At 54.1% G+C, this 17,925-nt stretch overlaps 11 protein-coding genes across 11 annotated transcripts; 8 read left to right on the top strand and 3 right to left on the bottom strand.

Moving 5' to 3' along the window:
• Positions 1 to 724: 724 nt before the first annotated feature.
• Positions 725 to 1,183, top strand: HMPREF1541_03753 (uncharacterized protein; the record flags this gene model as incomplete). The annotated part of the gene is made up of 1 exon (XM_008718103.1): positions 725 to 1,183. One exon carries the CDS (start codon positions 725 to 727, stop codon positions 1,181 to 1,183), a length of 459 nt encoding a protein of 152 aa, XP_008716325.1.
• A 313-nt stretch (positions 1,184 to 1,496) lies between these two features.
• HMPREF1541_03752 (uncharacterized protein) lies at positions 1,497 to 2,312 on the top strand (the record flags this gene model as incomplete). Its single annotated transcript, XM_008718102.1, has 1 exon — positions 1,497 to 2,312. The coding sequence occupies one exon, from the start codon at positions 1,497 to 1,499 to the stop codon at positions 2,310 to 2,312; it is 816 nt and encodes a 271-aa protein (XP_008716324.1).
• A 150-nt stretch (positions 2,313 to 2,462) lies between these two features.
• Positions 2,463 to 3,288, bottom strand: HMPREF1541_03751 (uncharacterized protein; the record flags this gene model as incomplete). The annotated part of the gene is made up of 2 exons (XM_008718101.1): positions 2,463 to 3,016; positions 3,096 to 3,288. The coding sequence occupies 2 exons, from the start codon at positions 3,286 to 3,288 to the stop codon at positions 2,463 to 2,465; spliced, it is 747 nt and encodes a 248-aa protein (XP_008716323.1).
• Positions 3,289 to 3,742: 454 nt separating this feature from the next.
• On the bottom strand, positions 3,743 to 4,276 carry HMPREF1541_03750 (uncharacterized protein; the record flags this gene model as incomplete). Its single annotated transcript, XM_008718100.1, has 1 exon — positions 3,743 to 4,276. One exon carries the CDS (start codon positions 4,274 to 4,276, stop codon positions 3,743 to 3,745), a length of 534 nt encoding a protein of 177 aa, XP_008716322.1.
• Positions 4,277 to 4,924: 648 nt separating this feature from the next.
• HMPREF1541_03749 (uncharacterized protein) lies at positions 4,925 to 5,609 on the top strand (the record flags this gene model as incomplete). The annotated part of the gene is made up of 2 exons (XM_008718099.1): positions 4,925 to 4,984; positions 5,034 to 5,609. 2 exons carry the CDS (start codon positions 4,925 to 4,927, stop codon positions 5,607 to 5,609), a joined length of 636 nt encoding a protein of 211 aa, XP_008716321.1.
• Positions 5,610 to 6,058: 449 nt separating this feature from the next.
• On the top strand, positions 6,059 to 8,224 carry HMPREF1541_03748 (uncharacterized protein; the record flags this gene model as incomplete). The annotated part of the gene is made up of 1 exon (XM_008718098.1): positions 6,059 to 8,224. The coding sequence occupies one exon, from the start codon at positions 6,059 to 6,061 to the stop codon at positions 8,222 to 8,224; it is 2,166 nt and encodes a 721-aa protein (XP_008716320.1).
• An 881-nt stretch (positions 8,225 to 9,105) lies between these two features.
• HMPREF1541_03747 (uncharacterized protein) lies at positions 9,106 to 10,188 on the top strand (the record flags this gene model as incomplete). The annotated part of the gene is made up of 1 exon (XM_008718097.1): positions 9,106 to 10,188. The coding sequence occupies one exon, from the start codon at positions 9,106 to 9,108 to the stop codon at positions 10,186 to 10,188; it is 1,083 nt and encodes a 360-aa protein (XP_008716319.1).
• A 521-nt stretch (positions 10,189 to 10,709) lies between these two features.
• HMPREF1541_03746 (uncharacterized protein) lies at positions 10,710 to 11,885 on the top strand (the record flags this gene model as incomplete). The annotated part of the gene is made up of 1 exon (XM_008718096.1): positions 10,710 to 11,885. One exon carries the CDS (start codon positions 10,710 to 10,712, stop codon positions 11,883 to 11,885), a length of 1,176 nt encoding a protein of 391 aa, XP_008716318.1.
• A 273-nt stretch (positions 11,886 to 12,158) lies between these two features.
• Positions 12,159 to 12,543, top strand: HMPREF1541_03745 (uncharacterized protein; the record flags this gene model as incomplete). The annotated part of the gene is made up of 2 exons (XM_008718095.1): positions 12,159 to 12,380; positions 12,430 to 12,543. 2 exons carry the CDS (start codon positions 12,159 to 12,161, stop codon positions 12,541 to 12,543), a joined length of 336 nt encoding a protein of 111 aa, XP_008716317.1.
• Positions 12,544 to 13,645: 1,102 nt separating this feature from the next.
• HMPREF1541_03744 (uncharacterized protein) lies at positions 13,646 to 14,834 on the top strand (the record flags this gene model as incomplete). The annotated part of the gene is made up of 3 exons (XM_008718094.1): positions 13,646 to 13,735; positions 13,791 to 14,405; positions 14,502 to 14,834. The coding sequence occupies 3 exons, from the start codon at positions 13,646 to 13,648 to the stop codon at positions 14,832 to 14,834; spliced, it is 1,038 nt and encodes a 345-aa protein (XP_008716316.1).
• A 771-nt stretch (positions 14,835 to 15,605) lies between these two features.
• HMPREF1541_03743 (uncharacterized protein) lies at positions 15,606 to 17,338 on the bottom strand (the record flags this gene model as incomplete). The annotated part of the gene is made up of 5 exons (XM_008718093.1): positions 15,606 to 15,845; positions 15,896 to 16,862; positions 16,910 to 17,012; positions 17,066 to 17,130; positions 17,175 to 17,338. 5 exons carry the CDS (start codon positions 17,336 to 17,338, stop codon positions 15,606 to 15,608), a joined length of 1,539 nt encoding a protein of 512 aa, XP_008716315.1.
• Between the last annotated feature and the right edge of the window lie 587 nt (positions 17,339 to 17,925).

The following is a 17,925-nucleotide window of genomic DNA, read 5'->3' as shown; positions in this document are numbered from 1 at the left end:
TGGAGCAACTTTTCTCTGTGATTGCTTTTTCCATTGACTTTACTCTATATGTGGTCTGCATGGGTGATTCTCCGAAAAGCATCGACTTGCTCCGAGGCGACTTCGCTCTGGTCTGTCAACCTGCGAGGCTCCTGCTTTCAAGTTTCATCAATCATTTCGAAGGTCAGTCGATAGCTTGACAAGGATGGGCAAAGCTCGATGATGCCTGGCGGTCCAACCTCAAACCGACGTAAGTGGGAAACGCGACCCGCCATCTTCTTCCGCCCCAGGTCCACCTCGATGTATACATGGTTCCCCAGTCTACGCAGATGTTTCATCTATCCCGAAGCAACGACTGTAGATACTTGGAAGTGCCGCCTTTCAAACTCCGCCACCACGGCACAAAGACGACTTCCAAACGTCCGGCCCTGTCAATGTCGACTTTGACAGCTTCCCGCTGTCCTTCCATGCATTGGCGTGCAGCAGACAGACACCAGTGGCTACTTTTCGCAATCATTGTAATTCCTCCTGCGCCATGTTACTCGAGCGGCCCGGATTCTGCTTACTGGCCGTTCCCCATGCTGAACGACTACACGGTCATAAGCAAAGTCCTCCTGCTCCATGCTGAATAGATCTTGTGCTCTCACCTTAGTCCATCCGAGACTCGCGAGCGACCTCAACAACCATCTTCCGTGACTTCTTTCACGTGCGGTGCCAGCCAGCCAACGCTCGAGGATCAGCAAGCATGGCTTCATCAGCTTTCATCAACACGCCGCCCGCCAACGACCGAGACCTATTCATCGCCATTGGCATGCTACTCGATGCTGGCATCACAGCAGGCATGCGAGACCCGTCCGAAGGCGTAGCGATGAGACCCAGCCGCCCCGACGACTATATCTTCGAAACAAAAGCGCCTGGCATCATAGCCGGATCTGCCATATGCATCTTCGTCATGCTCTTGGTGACCAGCACGCGCTTCTTGCTCCGGATATACCTACCTCGACTCAAATGGGGTCTCGACGATACCTTGTTGGTGCCCGGAGTGGTGATGGCTATCGCATATTCAGCATTACAGGTCGCCATGGCCCTGAAAGGGGGCGCAGGCAAGCACATCTTCGATGTTACTTACCTCGAATACTACCACTATAAGTGGTATGCCAATATTGCCCAGATTGGCTATGGTATGTCGTCCCGGATGAAGTGATGCTTTAAAGGGGACGAGAGGCAAACGGCTTGCACTCTACCCAGCGGAGCATCCGCTTGTTCGAGTGATGAGACCTTTGCCTCTCACCTTTAGGCCGTTTGCTTCGAAAGCCGTACTGACTGCTTCTTTAGTAAGTGATCCTTGGGTACTTCCAATCCTGCGCCTTCCCTCTCCGGAAAGTCTGCGTGCCATTCGCGTGGCTGAGACAAATCTTTGCCAACGACAGCACATCGACACCAAACTCACAAAGTCTCAATCCAGTCTGTTCCATGCTGACAACGAATCACAGTTCATGTGCGTTGGCGTTATCAAGATGTCGATTGCTGCTTCTAACACACGCTTCACATCTATCAAGGCCCCGGCTTTTAAAGTTGCCAATTGGATCATCTTCGGCCTCTGCGCCATCTATACCCTCACCAGCTTCTTCACCATCATCTTTCAGTGCGATCCACCTGGCAGCAGTTTCGACCTGCTAATCATCGCACGGAGTGGGAAACCAGCACAGTGTCTCGGGTTCGCCAGCATGGACACTATCCTCCGAGCCGTCAACATTGGGCTCAACTGTTGTTTACTAGCAACTCCTATCATCATCGTGTGCCATATCCACATGTCTCGGAGCAAAAGGGTGCGAATATTTATCTTATTCGGTGTTGGTGCACTGGCTTTCGTTGGTAGCGTCATGACGCTCGTCTCCCAGATCCACCTCAAAGACGATGTCCTCTGGAACTACACTGGAGTCCTTGGCTGGTCGCTAGCAGAGCTCGCCGTGGGTGTGGTCACAGTCTCGCTGCCGACCCTTGCGTTCCTTCTCCCGAGATCGACGACAGCGACATCACGTTCTGGCTGTGCAGAAGTCCATGTTGTCCATTCATACCAGGACAAGTACTTACCCAAGAATCGCAGTAACACTGTGCTTGTCAATGTGATCCGATATGGTCCAAGTCCGGATCTCGTGGACGTCAGAGACCCCAAAGCCATCTATTGCACAGCGGAGGTCGAGTTGCATAGGAAGAGTATGAGCGCATGCTCCGAGAGTCAAACACCGTTGACGGCGGTGACGAGGTCGATGGCGAGACGTGCGCTAGAGACAGGGCCACGCTCGCTGACACGAAGTTCGAGTTCGCTCTGAATTGGCCTCGACAATTTCGATTCTTAAGACGATGCCTTCCTGCACTTTAGACTCGTCGATACGACACTGTACCGCAACAAAAACCCCCGGAACACGTGGTTCGTATTCTGTTCCATTAGCACCAAGTCGTCTCAAGCCCCCTCGCCACTCTCAAGTAAACAACGTCCCACCTCCCACATCAAACCCCTGTCCCGTCACAAACTCCGTCTCCGGCCCAGCAATCCAGCACACCGTCCTCGCCACATCCCCCGCCAGTCCCCACCGCTTAACACACTGCCGCCCAACACACATATCAAAGATCTTCTTCCTCGCCGGGTCCGGATCCTCCAGCGTCTGCTTGGTCGCAATCAAACTAGGACTCACATAATTAGCCGTGACGCCCGGCCCAGCCTCCAATGCCGTGGCGCGCGTGAACGCCGCCACCGCTCCCTTCGCCGCACCGTAGATCGCCAGCCCGACTTCGGGGCGTGTAGCGGCTTCCGAGGCCGTGTTGATGATGCGGCCGTAGCCCCGCTGCTGCATGCCCGGCAGCACGGCACGCGTCAGTAGGAAGGCGCTGAGCATGTTGGTGTTCATCTGCGTGTGGAAGTCGGTCAGCGTGGCCGAGAGCAGCGGGATCAGTGGGTAGGCGCCCGCGAGGTGCACGCTGATGTCGATCTGGCTGTGCGCGGCGAGGACGGCGGCTACGGCGCTGGTGACTTGGTCTTCGACTGTTAGGTCGCAGGGGTGGGCGGTTATGGTGGCCGTGCCGGTGCTGGGGGGGGGTGCTGGCGAGGCGCTCACGCGTCGTGTTGAGGAGATGGTCGTTCTTGTCGATCAGGGCGAGGGAGGCGCCTTGAGCGGCGAAGAGCTCGGCGGTGGCTTCGCCGATGCCTTGGGCGGCGCCGGTGATGAGGACGACTTGGCCGGCGAATTTGTCGGGGTAGGTGCGTATAGGTGGGAGGTTGGCGCCCGGTTGGGTGAGTATTGCTGCCATGTTGGGGAGGGGAGGTTGGGAACGGTTGCGGAGGATGAGTGCCCGATGATAACGTGCAGGGAAGATGCAACGGAGACTGTGCGGCGAATATATCTTCTCTGTCCAGTACCTGGGCACCGACGTCGGGAAGTGGGAGGACGCATTAGCTTGTATGTTGCCGTACTGTGACGGTGCCCCTCAGTCAGTACCACGCCGATCCCATCTTTAGCCTTGTTCACAATCTTGGCCGTGGAACTTGGAGTTGCATTGGGTACGATACCTGTCGTATCTGCTGTGGAAGCAAAAGAGGTCAAACCAGGCGCTCGCGGTACCCCACACCTCCTCAGGCAGTAAAATGCTTGGCACAGAGCGAGCGGAATGCAAAGACAAGTGGAAGAAGATTTAGTAGCTCAAATAGTTCCAACAAATGCTAGATCATCGATAGTGTTGGCAGATCCCGAATCGAATGCTTCGCTCAACAGACCGGCCCTCCAGCTGGGCACCCCAACCCAGCATTGCTCTCCTTACCTAGACCGACTGTGTTGTATTTCATCCAACAGAAGATGCTCTTTGGACCGTGGTCATGCGAATCACCTTGGAACCCTTCAATTCCCCAATTATACTGCGTCATGTCATCCCAGCCCCAGCCTTTCAGCGGGCGCGTCTGCTGGTCAATCCACTTACCGTCCCTTTTGATGCGGTACTTACAGTTGTCGTTTTCGAACATGGTGCATTCGACATCGACGGACGGCCAAATACCCATTTCGGGGGAGCCACCGTTGTCGATCTTGTGGCAGGGCGACGAGCCTTGGCCTGTGACTTTCTCAATAACGTGACATGTATCATAGTTGGTGCGGCCGGCACGGCGGTCACACCATCCAACCTTGTCGGATCCGGGGGGTTTCTTCACGTTCTTGGTGTAGCGGGATACGAGCGGCTTGGGATAGGAGGTGGTGAGAGGAGTGGCAGAGCCGAGCGCCAGGAGAATGTTGAGAATGCCTACGTGCATTATGAAGTACCGGGTGAATGTCTTGTCCGTTTTGTGAGCTGTGGCGTAGTGAAGTTTGGATCGTCAATGGAGAGCTTCGGACGGGATGCGGCCGAGTGTATTTGGGCTCATGCTCAGGTTTTTGGCGCCATTCTCCCTGTAGACTTAGCAATGGGACAATGCTGGATGTCTCCGACTTGTGATGCGATGCCTATTCATTAGTACATGTCGTCCAATCATTGTAGACAAAGAATGCAGTTCTGCTTTGAAGCCAGGCCAGACGGCCGCGGGTGACATGCGCACAAAGGGAACTAAAGAAGCGAGCAAGGTAGGACTTGGGTTCTGATGTCCGTATTCAGACCGGGGCACGACGAAATGGGGATTTCATGTTCAGAGTGAAGACCCGGCTCAAGTACAGGGGGGGTTTTATACTACTGCCAAGGTGACCTACCGGAATAATGAATCGCCGCGAATCGCCGCTGCCGCCGCGGGCTTCAGGCAGATTGAAGAGTCAATCCCAACTCTCCCTCTGACATATTACTTCTAATCGTGCTCAAACCTCTACAATTTGCATACACCATCTATCGTATTTGCTGGTCATCTGAACCTGCACCTCGGAGATCGTCTCTATTTCGTCACTAGCGGTAAGCTTAAGACTTGACGCCTGCCATGGCTAATGAATCCGATGCTCTTGATGCTCTTGAAAGAGAAGCCAAAGAATATGACAAGGTAATACCAACGATCCACAACAGAAACTGTAACTGATCAGGTGGCACAGGATGCAGAGATAGACCGTATTCTTAAAGCCTTCAAGCTAGACGCCTACGCAGTGCTCGATCTACAGCCCGGCGTACCTGACTCAGACATCAAAATTGTGTATCGCAAAAAGTCGCTCTTGATTCACCCTGACAAGACCAAGAATCCGCAGGCACCAGAAGCCTTCGACCGGTTGAAAAAGGCGCAAACTGCCCTGCTTGATGAAGCACAGCGCAAGCATCTTGATGAGTGCATTGCAGACGCTCGACAGCTCCTGATCAGACAGCACAAGTACACAGTGGACTCGGAAGAACTGAAGTCGGAAGACTTCCTGCAGGACTGGCGCAAGAAAACAGTCGAGGTGCTTGTCGATGCCGAAGCCAGACGTAGACGACAGATGAAGGCAAAGATGCAAGAAGAAGGCAGAGAGCAAGCTAAAGAGGACGCAGCCCTCGAGGAGAGGAAACGCAAGCGCGATCACGAGAGAGACTGGGAGAGCACACGCGATACGCGAATCAACAGCTGGCGGGATTTCCAGAAAGGAGGCAAGAAAGGCGAGAAAGAAGGCAAAAAGAAAAAGATGAAGGTTTTGGGATAGATGCATTTTCCTTTTCATGATGAGCATGAGATACGACGAACAATATCATTGACATTATTACCATCATCTCTGTCACCCAGTTCGTCTCGGGCTCAACTTGGCTACAACAGGTAACATGCCCCCGAGGTTCGCAGCCTTACCGGATATCGGGCTCCTGAGTTCGTGTCCCGCTGCTGGCCAGTAAAGCCGATTTGCCTCCCTCCAGGGCCGAGACACTCGCCTAAACTTAGGCCTGTTTTTAGCCCCAGCACAACGCAGACTGAAACAAGCACGGCCTCTCCACATGTCATAATCGAAGTCCGTTACTCTTGTCGCTGCGCCATGCCCGCGTCTGGCTGTGTAACTTGTCCTTGGTAGCATCTCTACCAACCACCTTTCACTATGCCTTTCAGCACTCGCTGCAATTTCACCTCGTCGACTCCATAGCACGTCAGTCCCTGGCGTCCAATATGGCTGAGGATCCTCAGCCCATGACTCTGCAGCAACGCATCGCCGCTCTCAACGCTGCCCACATTGGTCGTGTTCCCGGCGAACCGCCTCGTCCTGCTCCCGTCACTGCACCGCGACCAACGCCGCAAGTTCCCACGAGACGACCTGATCTTCACAAGGCCAAGTCATTCAATAATCCCCCCGAGAATGTGCAGGGGTCGGTCACAAACGTACGCGTGGGGAACAAGCCTGCTCCGCCACCTCTACCCAATCGACGACCACCCCCTCCACTTCCTGCACGTAAGAGCTCCAACGAAATTGCTCGGAGGGACTCGGTAGAGTCGGTCGCTTCGTCAGTGGTCACAACGAGCAGTGCTGGTACCAGATCTTCGGCTGCTACTCGTGCAAACTCCCATGAGCGAGTCAAAGCCCCAGCATGGGGCGAGACTGAACTTCCCACTCTCCCACCCAAGAACCCTGCACCACTTAAGCGCACTTATACCAACGAACGCCCTAAATATGTCAACCGCGCACCTTCGAGTACGCCCAGTGTCACGCCAGCCAGTTCGGCAGAAGCACGGCGACCCTCTCAGCCGGCACTACCTCCAAGACTGCCGCCTCGGAAATCAGATGTTGGCCAGCAACAGAGAGTACCTGAAGCTGAGCTCCGGAAGATACCACCCATACCCTCCCCTGCGGCAATCGAAAAGGCCCAAAAATCCGCATTATCATGGGGTATGAACAAGCCAAAGCCTGCACAACAGACGGAACAATCGATGGAGCCAACTCCTGTTCCTGTACACACACAGCCTGATTTTCAGCATTCTGAAACTCTCAACCGCTTCAAGAACTCTGCGACGTCTTTCATGGCAAAAGCTATGAACAAACCTGATCCGGTCACCGAGCAATCCTCCCATGCACAGCCGACGCCAGCACAGTTCTCGCCGTCTATCTCAGGCTACGCCAACGGCGTATCCACGCCTCCTCCCGTGCCAAAGTCATCGCGACCAGATCTAAGTGCAATCCAAGCGACCAAACCGAAGTTCTCAACAGGTATATCGCCGACATCACCAGCAAGTCTTACATCCACCAGTGTATGTCTTGTCTGTCGAGACTTCTCTGGACCAGACAGTCATGCTGCGCGGTTCCCAAGACAGCAAGTCCATGACCTCCAAACGCTGGCGTATGACCTTACCTCACCCTTCCCGTCTGCCACGGACAAAGCAAGAGCCATCTTCACTTGGCTCCATCATAATATCGCCTATGATGTCGAGCGCTTCTTCGCCGGCAATCTTCGCAGCTCTACCCCACAGTCAACACTCCAAAGTGGGCTGGCCGTGTGCGAAGGTTACGCCAGCCTCTTCACCACCCTCGCCACCTATGCGGGATTGGAATCTATTGTTATTTCGGGACACGGTAAAGGCTATGGCTACACTCCCCTAGCCCCCGGGTCCCCGCTTCCACCTTACAACGCCGGCCATGCATGGAACGCGGTGCGGATTGATGGTGGTGAGTGGAAACTTATTGACCCGTGTTGGGGTTCTGGGCACGTGCAAGGTGCTGGTCAGCCATATGTTGCGAAGTTCACCCCTGAGTACTTTTCCATGACCAACAAGGAGTTTGGCATCAAGCATTTCCCAGGCAATCGGGAGCACTTCTTCTTACCAAGCGGGCAGCAAATGAGTTGGGAGGAATACATTCAGATCAACCCTGCGAATTGGCCTGACATGGTTGAAGCACCGACAATCTTCACAAACGCGAAAGAAGACTACTATATTGGCGAGAAAGCGGTGCTTCCCAGGAATCGCAAAATCAGCGTTCAAACAGCCGGTACCGTGCGATTCCAACTCAGCCTCATCTGTCCCCACTGGACGCTCGATCAGCACGGCAACAAAGGACCAGCACCTGTTTTCTTCGTCATGGTGGGTGGCGTTGATGGCCGAAACAAGGACTCGGTGCCCCTAGAATATCTGCAAGCGCCCAGCGGCCAGGGAGGTGACACGTGGTACGTCGACATCGATTCACGAGAGCTAGGAGCGCCAGGACAGACTTTGACGTTGTTTGCGGTCTCCAAGTTCGACAAGAGCGAAAATGTGCGGGGTCTCACGGTTCGACAGTTCCTGGATGGTAAGGGTCGGGTTGCTATGGGATTTACTGGCGTTGCGGCGTGGGATCTGGTTGCTTGAGAGGGTCCTAATTCATGATGAATGATGAGATTTCTATGGTGGGTCCGAAGCAACAACGGGGCTTGGAGGGTCAGGCTGATTTTATTCATGGTCTTGGTGCATAGATTACCCTTAGATGATACCCCCAATTGTGAGACGAGCAAGATGCTATCCTTTCTTGAGTCGAGACACAAGCCATGCCTATGTGATGTGCGAGTGACGCGACATGTCATGTATGTTGCTACGAGATCTATACGTTCCTACAAGATACATGAGAAGAGCCGGAGCCGACGGACGCTAACCCAGTACGAGTCTGTCAGTCTTTCCGAAGACTTCCCCGGTCCTGTATGCAACGGTGACTACCGATGCCCACCGACGCTTGTCGTATGGCACAATGTGGCGTGGTCTGGCACCAGTCACATATTGTGACACACGCGGCTTGAGCCATACAGGCAGGGCTGCAGGTGAAGGTCCACTGCTAGCGTTCAGTGTCAAATATCTGGGCTTGTTGGTTCCGTCCATGCTCGTTGCCACATCGCCTAAAGTTGGGGGATTAGATAACCTTGCATCCCCATGCCCCGGGTATTGAGGTTCATTTTGCTTGGCTGAGCTGATGCAGCCAATGGTATGAATGCCGAGCATGGCTCGAAGGGGTCTGGTACAGCCCGGTCCGCTGCGGAAGCAATTGCTTGTGGTGAGGGTCGTGTACATGTTGTTCGTTCTGATGCAGCTGTGCGCCCCCGAATGCTCGTGGACCATGGGATTCTGTTGTGGTATATCTAATGCGTGCCCCCCCAGGGGATGCCGAGGGTCGGTTGTGCTAGGTTTCGATCGACATCCGCCTTGTCTCTTAACCTGTACTGCGAACCTCGAGAGAGTGCTCACCGGTCGTCACCCTAATAATGGCCGCAGATTCCATCAAAGCCCGCCTTGGTAAACTCAGAGAGAAGCTCTCTGGAGGCAGCAATAAGAATGCTTCCAATACCGTCCTTATCGACGGTGCCACAAGCTTTGTAGGTACACCTATCATCATGGAGTTCCTCGAGCACGGCTACAAAGTCCGCGCCCAAGTGCGCAGCGAGTCCTCGGCCGACAAGGTGCGTCAGACATTTCCAGGCGTAGACGAGACACAGCTGGAGTTCGTCATCGTCAAGGACATCGAGGCGCCGGGAGCTTACGCCGAGGCCGTCAAAGGTGTCGAGGGTGTGATACACCTGGCTGCGCCTTTCCTGTTGCAGGTCGAGGATAACGAACGCGATCTGCTTAGACCGTCGTTGCAGGGCACGCTGCAGGTGTTGGAGAGCGTGCACAAGTACGGCCCGAATGTGAAGCGCGTGGTGATCACGTCGTCGTTCTCATCAATCATCGACATTCCGAAGGGAAACCGGCCGGGATACACTTACTCGGAGAAGGATTGGAATCCTGTAACATGGGAAGAAGCTGTGGCTGGCAGCGGACCTGTGGCGTACTCGGCCAGCAAGGTATTTGCGGAGAAGGCGGCTTGGGACTATATCGAGAAGCACAAGCCGCATTTCACACTCGCGGCAGTCTGTCCGCCCATGATCTATGGGCCGGCTTACCAGAACGTCGACATCAAGCATCTGAATACCAGTCTCGGGGACATCTACCGATTCATGGATGGGAGTACAAAGGAGCCTGGACTGACTATGTTTCCGGCATTTGCTGACGTGCGAAATGTGGCTCAGGCGCATCTCAAGGCGTATGAGCATCCGGAGTCAGGGAGATATTTCATCACTTCGGGCACCTTCCTCTATAACGACGTCTGCCAGATCCTGAGAGACTTTTTGCCCGACAGAAAAGACAGAATCACGGATCCTGATGCCACGCCGAGGGTCGAGACCTTCAAGGTCGACAACTCGAAAGCCAAGAGGGAACTGGGTATTGAGTTCATCTCCAAAGAGAAGACCTTTCAGGATACGGCAAGGTCGTTGATCGAGATTGAGAAGAGATCTGGCGTTGCATAGCTGAGAAGCTGTTCGCTCTAGTCGGGAACTGGGCTGCCGAGGCCGGAGTCTCCACAAAGAGTAGCAGCATCGATTCACTCCTTTTGTTATCAGCTCGTGCTGTGACTTCGAGACTGTATATATATGGCAGCTTGAAGCAGGCCTATATCCAACCAGAGTATGGCCATTTCAGATAAGCTTGCAGCGCTTTCAGATCTGGTTGTACCGTTGTGACCACTTGGATCTGTTTTGAAGAGCATGACTCCAACAATGAACTTGGACACTTTAGAGGAAGCCATCTGTGACGCGTGAACCTCACTTGATATCTTGGCACCGGGCATTAGTTATCCCGGCCGGCAGGAAGCTCCGTAGTGGCACCAACTTGAAGCACGGCAGGCGGTGCGGTCCAGGCCTAAATCATACATCACCGCACCCTCTCACCTCTCACCTTTCTCCACGCAGACGTTCCTCTCACTCACCCCACCTCCATCATGCTATGACTGGGGATCCTCTCGCGGGATGAGAGCCCTCCATCGCCTTCAATGCTTCTCTCAATCCCTCTATCCAAGCATGTAGCAGCCCCCCTCCGATCCCTCCGCATTTCGGCATGCACGCGTGCCTTCTCTTCCTCTGTACCACGTCCACGCCGGCAGCTTATCTTCTCCGGCCACACCACCAACGATGACCGTGTAGATGTATTCGACAGATCTCCCTTTTACTTCGACACGGGCTACGCTATCTTCGCTAAACGGCCCTCCCGACCCTTTCCTCCGCCTTTCCTCTCAACTCCCAGTCACTCTTTCTCAGACCCTTTGACGACGCATCAGGCTGCGAGAGCGAGGAAACCACATGATGATGAGGGGCACGTCATTGCAGGCATCACCAATGGGGATGATGCTGCCATTATTGGCGGCCGGAACTTCCTGGCTGTGGGCGACGGTGTTGGAGCTTGGGCGCAAAAGGAGCGGGGCCATGCCGCTCTATGGTCCCGCTTGATCACCCACCATTGGATGGAAGAGGCCGAGAAGATCTATAAAGAGTCACCGGACCAGGACCTGGAAGTGGGTCAGCTTGATATGGTGGCATGCCTGCAGCGGGCTTTCGAGCACACTAAGAAGAGCACCAGCCCAAGCGAGGGCAACGAGATTCTGGGCACCACAACCGCGAGTGGGGCCCTCTTGCATCATGACGAGCAGGGCTACCCGTCTGTGCTGTGCACTACGCTCGGAGACAGCATGGTGTACGTGATGCGACCAGACCGTGGTGCTGGCGGTGATGCGGGCGCTGAGGAGGGCCCCGCCGGTGAGCTTCTCTACAAAACCACGGAGCAATGGCACTGGTTCGACTGTCCTCGACAGCTCGGCACCAACAGTCCTGACACGCCAGACGGGAATGCTGTGATGGACCAGGTCAGCCTAGAGGAAGGCGACGTCGTCGTCGTTGTGAGTGACGGCGTTTCAGACAATCTGTTCGAGAACGAGATTATCGAAAAAGTATGTGGTTGTGTGAAGAGCTGGGAGCAAGGCGCGTCCGAGGCCAACGAAGGAATGCTGTTTGTTGCTCGCGAGCTCATGAATGCCGCAAGAGCAATCGCCCAGGATCCCAATGCCGAAAGTCCTTATATGGAGAAGGCCTTAGACGAGGGTATCAGTGCCTTTGGTGGGAAGCTCGACGACATCAGCGTTGTTGTCGGCATTTGTAAGAGGAGAGAGAGCTAATGCTGAGGGTGCGAAGTCTCTACGAGCATCCCATGCGATGTGGGACGAACCGCAGTCGCTGGATTTACCCCTCGACCAAAAAAGGCGGAAAAAATTGCCTTGGTGGTTTGCTTGCCTTCCGGCGATATTGCGGCGCGAGGCTGAGGCAACAAGGCGGCGAGGCTGCGGGCCAGGTCAATACAGGAGCCTCCGCTTCAAGCGTTGGAGGTCCCCAGCAACTCCTCAAATTGTTAGTGAAGGGCACTGTTGGAGCCATCGACAACGCACCTCAAAATGGACACCAACTCAGACATCGACTCGAGCTACTTTGCCGAAGCCATGTTTGGCCCCGACATCGAGAAGAAGCTAGCAACCATTCCTGAGAGTGTCTTCTCACCCAATCACCACCCCCAAGCCGTCGGCCTCCCTCAGGAGGAGAACCCTACCACAGAGCCTCGTCCCAAAATCAACATACGAATGATGATCAATACGCGAGGTGAAGCTGTCATTGTCAAGGTAACGTTTCGTCTTGTGCGCCACGGGTGACTCCGGCTAATGAATGCAGAACGGCCCCAGGAATGCCCAAGAGAAGCTGCAGTGGATGGGTCTACCAATGCCCAAATACCCTCCTCTCGATGCCTTCTGGCTATCCATCCTACCCTTGAAGTCCTTCAAATAAGCATTCATGGCTGTGTTGGCTAGGCCCACTTGGCGGTCGAAACGAAGTACCAGGACGAAAGGAAGCGACGAGAACATGTGGATAGGTTCAAGCAGGATTAGAGTCACTTGAAGGCCACAGTGACCTCGAATGAAAAACATTACTGCACAGACCATCTTCATTACAAACGCGATTCACGATCGTTCATTCATCCACTTCCGCCTGTGAAGCCAAACTTGTTGCGAATACGATCGTCTCAGAAGGTGACTGCCACTGACGCCTTATCCTTCTTGCAGATGCTGTTGGAAAAAGTGCTCGATGACGTGCGAGAAGCTGGAACGCTTGCTGCTTACAGAATGAATGGTTGCGCCAGATCTTTGCCGCAACACGACCATTGTTGCCTTCCAAGTCTCGATTATGGATGTCGGAGAACATGATGTCCCGCTGGCTCCACTGACAAATGCTAGCATATATAACAGTGCAGCGATACATCTGCACGTGGTTCCCGGGAGCTCATGCGTCGTATAAGCCAATGGAGGAACCCGAGGACTTCGGCATCTGCCCGATCCTTTTGATGCAGCCGACAGAAGATCGATGGACAACATCTTGGTAATAATGAAGAGGATGATGGCGAAGCTTGTCGAGCTGGAGAATGCTGAGTCACTATGCTCTGGAAAAACCCTGGCTTGGAGCAAACGGCGCATGCATTTCTTGAGTTTCCTCGGACATAAGAGCAGCTGCTTAAAGTCTACATTGAACCCTGAGTGTCTCGAGACTGGCCTTAAGCGGATCATTGGCTACAAATGTTGGAGCTTGATGTTTGTCATATCGGAAAGACTCGATCATTGGGTCTTTTATGCATCCTCATTGCCATCTTTTTGATCGTATCCGAGTATGGAAACGGATACGACGACCGTACCAGATTAATGCAGGAACATGCCCTCGGAGTAATGTGATATCGGCTGATACTTTTGGCTAAGTAGGTAAGTTCGGCCGAGCGGCCGGACCAACAACTGCCTTGGCCGCAAAGAACTACAATAAATACTCCAAAATACTCCATCTTAGTCAATGTCGACAGAAACAAGGACTGAATCGAGGATAAGACATCTTGCGAAAGTCGACAATGGCAGCTAAACAGACCGTGTTGCTGCTGGGCGCCACCGGCACCGCTGGAACCGAGGTTCTGAGCGGTCTCCTTGCAGATGACAGCTTCGTAAGTGCTGCCAGTAACACCATGCAACTACAATGAAACAACCTGACAATCACAGCATGTCATTGCCTTCACCAGGCCTGCTTCTGCCACATCTCCAGCCGTCGCCAAACTACGAGAACGTGGCGTTTCAATCAGAGTGGGCGAAGTCCGAGCTCCGGTCGCCGACCTCGTCCCTCACCTCAAGGGCATCGACATTCTCGTGAGCGCCCTGGGGCCAAATGCCCAGCTCGCCCAGCTCAACTGGGTGGACGCAGCAAAAGAGGCCGGGACCAAGCGCTTCGTCCCTTGCGGCTTCACGACCATCAGCCCGCGGGGCGGGGCCATGCTGATCCGCGATGAAAAGGAGCAGGTGCATGACCGCATCTTCTTCCAGAAAGTCCCCTTCACCATCATCGACGTCGGCTTCTGGCATCAGCTCAGTTTTCCATGGCTGCCGTCCGGAAAGGCAGACTATGCCATCACCATGTTCCCCGTCAAGGAGATCTACGGTGATGGGAACGCGCCGAACCTGCTGACCGACATGCACGACCAAGGCCGCTTCGTGGCCCGCATCATCAAGGATCCGCGGACACTGAACAAGCGCGTCGTGACCTACTCGGACGAGCTGTCGCAGAGCCAGCTGTGGGAAATCGCAGAACGGCTTAGTGGGGAAACGATCCCTCGCAACTACGTGCGTGCACTGATTTTACCTCCTCCTGCAGCTCCAAGGCACACCCCCCCCCGGCCTCCAAAAGAGCGGTGAAGCTAACCCGTGGTGTGTTTCCAGGTATCCAAAGCCGAAGCCGAAGAACAACTTCGTTCCGCCCTGGAAGCCGTGAAGAACGCCCCGCCTGGCGACTGGATGGCACGTGCCGCCCTCTTCGGCGCGCAGTACAACCACTCCAAATTCATCCGCGGCGACAACACGCTCGAGAACGCAAAGTACTTGGGCTACCTGGACGCGCGGGAGCTGTATCCGGACTTCAAGCCCGTCACATTCGAGGATTTCATGAGGGGGGTGTTGGCGGGCAAGGCCACCAAGGCTTACGGTGGCCAGTCGATTGAAGATAAACTTGGAGGGCGTAATGCATTCCGTGTGGAGGATGCTGCTGTAGCTTAGGTGAGATGGATGGGAACCTTGAGGCCATGGATGGCCTTGTGAGTATGATAAGCTCGACCAATCATGTGTATTTTTCTGACTTATGCGCCGAGTCACGTAGAACATGACATGGCTGGCTGGCTTCTAGTATCTCAGGCAGTGAAAGTCTTGGCGGTAAATTGCTTGGCGAGGCTGAGCCTCGAGACACCAGAGAAAGGGGGCAAATACCTCGACGAGTCATATACAAGTGTACTCCAAAGGCCGATCTCGCTGAATGTTTGATTGGCCTTGAAGTCTAGTAATCATCAGACCATAGAGTAAGTACCGGATCGGACGGCCATGATCACGAGGGACCATGTCAAAAAATGCAAAAAGAACAGAGGAATGTGCTCCCATAATAGAAGGTCTCGTGGACCCATGTACTACCACTTGGTAGTAGTACAACTCCTACTGGAAGATCTTACAGTGGCTTCTTTGATGGCATCTTTCTTTTTTGTTTGACTTTGTAGTAGCATTCCTCCCCGAAAACTTACCTTGACTCCTGCTAGACGCAGTGCTAGGCGCAAGTTTTTCAGTGGCAACGACTTTCGACCCCAGGACCTCTGGCGTTTGATAGCCTGCCCGGTTTCGTTACAGTCTTACTGCTGTAGGTCTGTGCGATTGTTAGGAGAGATTTCCGAATTTGTGATATATAGTGGTTGCCAGGCAGAAGAGGCTGGGGAAACGGCGCCCGCACGATGCTCGTCCATGTGACACGTTGCAGTACGTACATTCACTCCTAGATGGAGTTGCCTATGTTGCATATCGAAACGCCGGACTGAGGTCACCCATGTCGGCCAATTCTGCTTCAGTGTACTTTGCCTTGATCTCCTCCGTTGGTATGGCAGCTCGTTTTGAGTTGATTCTCTTGAGGACCATCCAGTACGCGAGTGATGTGAAGATCGAGAACACGGTGATCATGACAAGAGATACCGAGAAGCCAGTGGTATATTCGGGAGCCTCTGCTGCGAGGAAAATGTTGGACCCGAGAATCTAGAGCTGTCAGCGAACACGAAATCTCATCGTTGATACATGGTACTCACTCCACTCAGCACGGTCAAGGTAAAGGTGATGGCGATAGCAACAGCGCGCTTCATCGAGCCGGCAACATTCAGCGAAACCCATGCAGTCACAGAAGGCACGGCTGGATATAGTCCTCCCGCCATGATGAAGCAGCCAAATAGCGTTGCGCCTTCCATGCCTGAGAAGCGAACTGTGCACATAACAATGGCACAGCCAATGGCTGCGAAGATGCTTGGGACAAAAATTGACAGCATTCGCTTCTCATACTTGTCCGCAGCGAAACCAGCCACAACCGTACACAAGCAGGCAAAAACGTACGGCGGTACGGTCAGAGCTTGAGCATCGGCGGCTGAGTACCCCAAGTTGTTGATGATGGTCGGCAACGTGAAGGAAATGGCGTAGATGACTCCAGAGACCGCAAAACCAATCATGGCCAGCGGGTAGACGTGGATGGACCGGAAAGCTGCACCGGCGTGCTTCCAAGAGAACTCCTCTTTCTCAGCAATGCCTGACTCTCCTCCGGCTGCAAAGCGATGTCGTAGGATCAAGAAGCGCCTCTCTTCATCATCCAGCCACTTCCCGGCTTGATCCGGCTCAGGAATCAGCCAAAAGAATGAGATGATGCCGATAAGCGTGGTGAAGATTCCTTCGATTACGTAGATAAACCGCCAGCCTCGGTAGCCCCAGGTGTGGTCCAGTTGACCAATGGCGTAGGCCAACAAGCCTGAAAATGCGCCAGATAAAGCACCGCCAGAGTAGAAGAGCGTCATGCGGCTGTGCAGCTCTTTAGGCGAGTACCACGAGGTCAAGGCGTATGTGCAGCCGCTGTAGACTCCGGCCTCGACGACACCGAGGAGAAGGCGAAACGAGATCCAGCCGGCATAGTTGACCTGGAGTCCGGAGCAAACACAGACAATGCCTACGCCGGTGATCAAGGTGGAAAGCCAGATCCTTTGGCCCACGCGCTTCAGCATAATGTTTGATGGACTGGACATGTCAGCATCGACTAGCATTTGACGGAGATGGCAACCAACACAGCAAAGGCACCGTAGGTCACGAAAAAGACGCTCAGTCCTGCATTCCATTGCTGGCCGGAGAGCTTCATGTCCGCGGCTGCCCCGAAGAGTCTGGCGTTGCCTGGATCAATCATTAACATTGAAAGGTAACCCATGGGGAAGACATGAACTTACCAACATTACTGCGGTCGACATAGGAGATTAGGTAGATGAGAAGTAGTTGAGGTAGTACGCGAAAACTGTCGTCGTCAGTTTAGATTGGAGAGCGACTGAAGCAACATACTCGATCTTTCGTGTCACCTTCCTGAGCCTCGGGCCTTGAAAGAGTCCGCTCAGTTCGGTGTATTCCCGGAATTCCTCATCCGCTACACCCAGGGTAGCCGAGTGTGCGACGGCGACATCTGTCTCGTAGTCATCCGGACCCTTCATCTCCTTTTTGATATCCATGAGGGTATGCGAAGGAAATGGAGATGCTGACGATCAGCAAGACGGGGATCAGTCCATCTCTTATCGCTCTCTCCAAGATAGGTGGGCGTGCGGATGCAGGCAAAGGGAGGATCGGCATCTGTCGGCGAAGTCGTACAAGCGTCAGCATCTGTCGGCATCTGTCGGCATCTGTCGGCTAAGCTTAGGCGACGTTGAAAGTCTTGGTGGTACAGAGATAAGTCCCACGCGGCAGATCCATCGAGACTGAGCTAGTAATGCCTCATCTTCGCTTGCTCGGGTTTAAGATCAGTAAAGGCACATTTCGACTCGTGTGACCTGAAGAACGACCTCATGGAGGGGCCTGGCGACCCCTCGCGACCGACAAGCAATAGTCGAAAGCCACTTCGTGCTCGGAAAGCGTACGCCACCAGCTGGTCACTGGTGAGTCGCACTTGCTGATTTCTCTAGATGTGTCAGCTGCCAGGCCCGAAAAAGCCGGTGCGTGCAGCGTCATGAAGATGCGTGTGATCGGTGTCGTCGCAACCGTAGGGCCTGTGTTTTTGCAGACTTCCCACAGAGCGCTCCCGCATCACGGTGAGTTTAATTGA

This window comes from Cyphellophora europaea (genome assembly GCF_000365145.1).
Source record: "Cyphellophora europaea CBS 101466 unplaced genomic scaffold supercont1.3, whole genome shotgun sequence".
NCBI lineage: Eukaryota > Fungi > Ascomycota > Eurotiomycetes > Chaetothyriales > Cyphellophoraceae > Cyphellophora > Cyphellophora europaea.
This window is presented reverse-complemented; position numbering and strand designations above follow the sequence as displayed.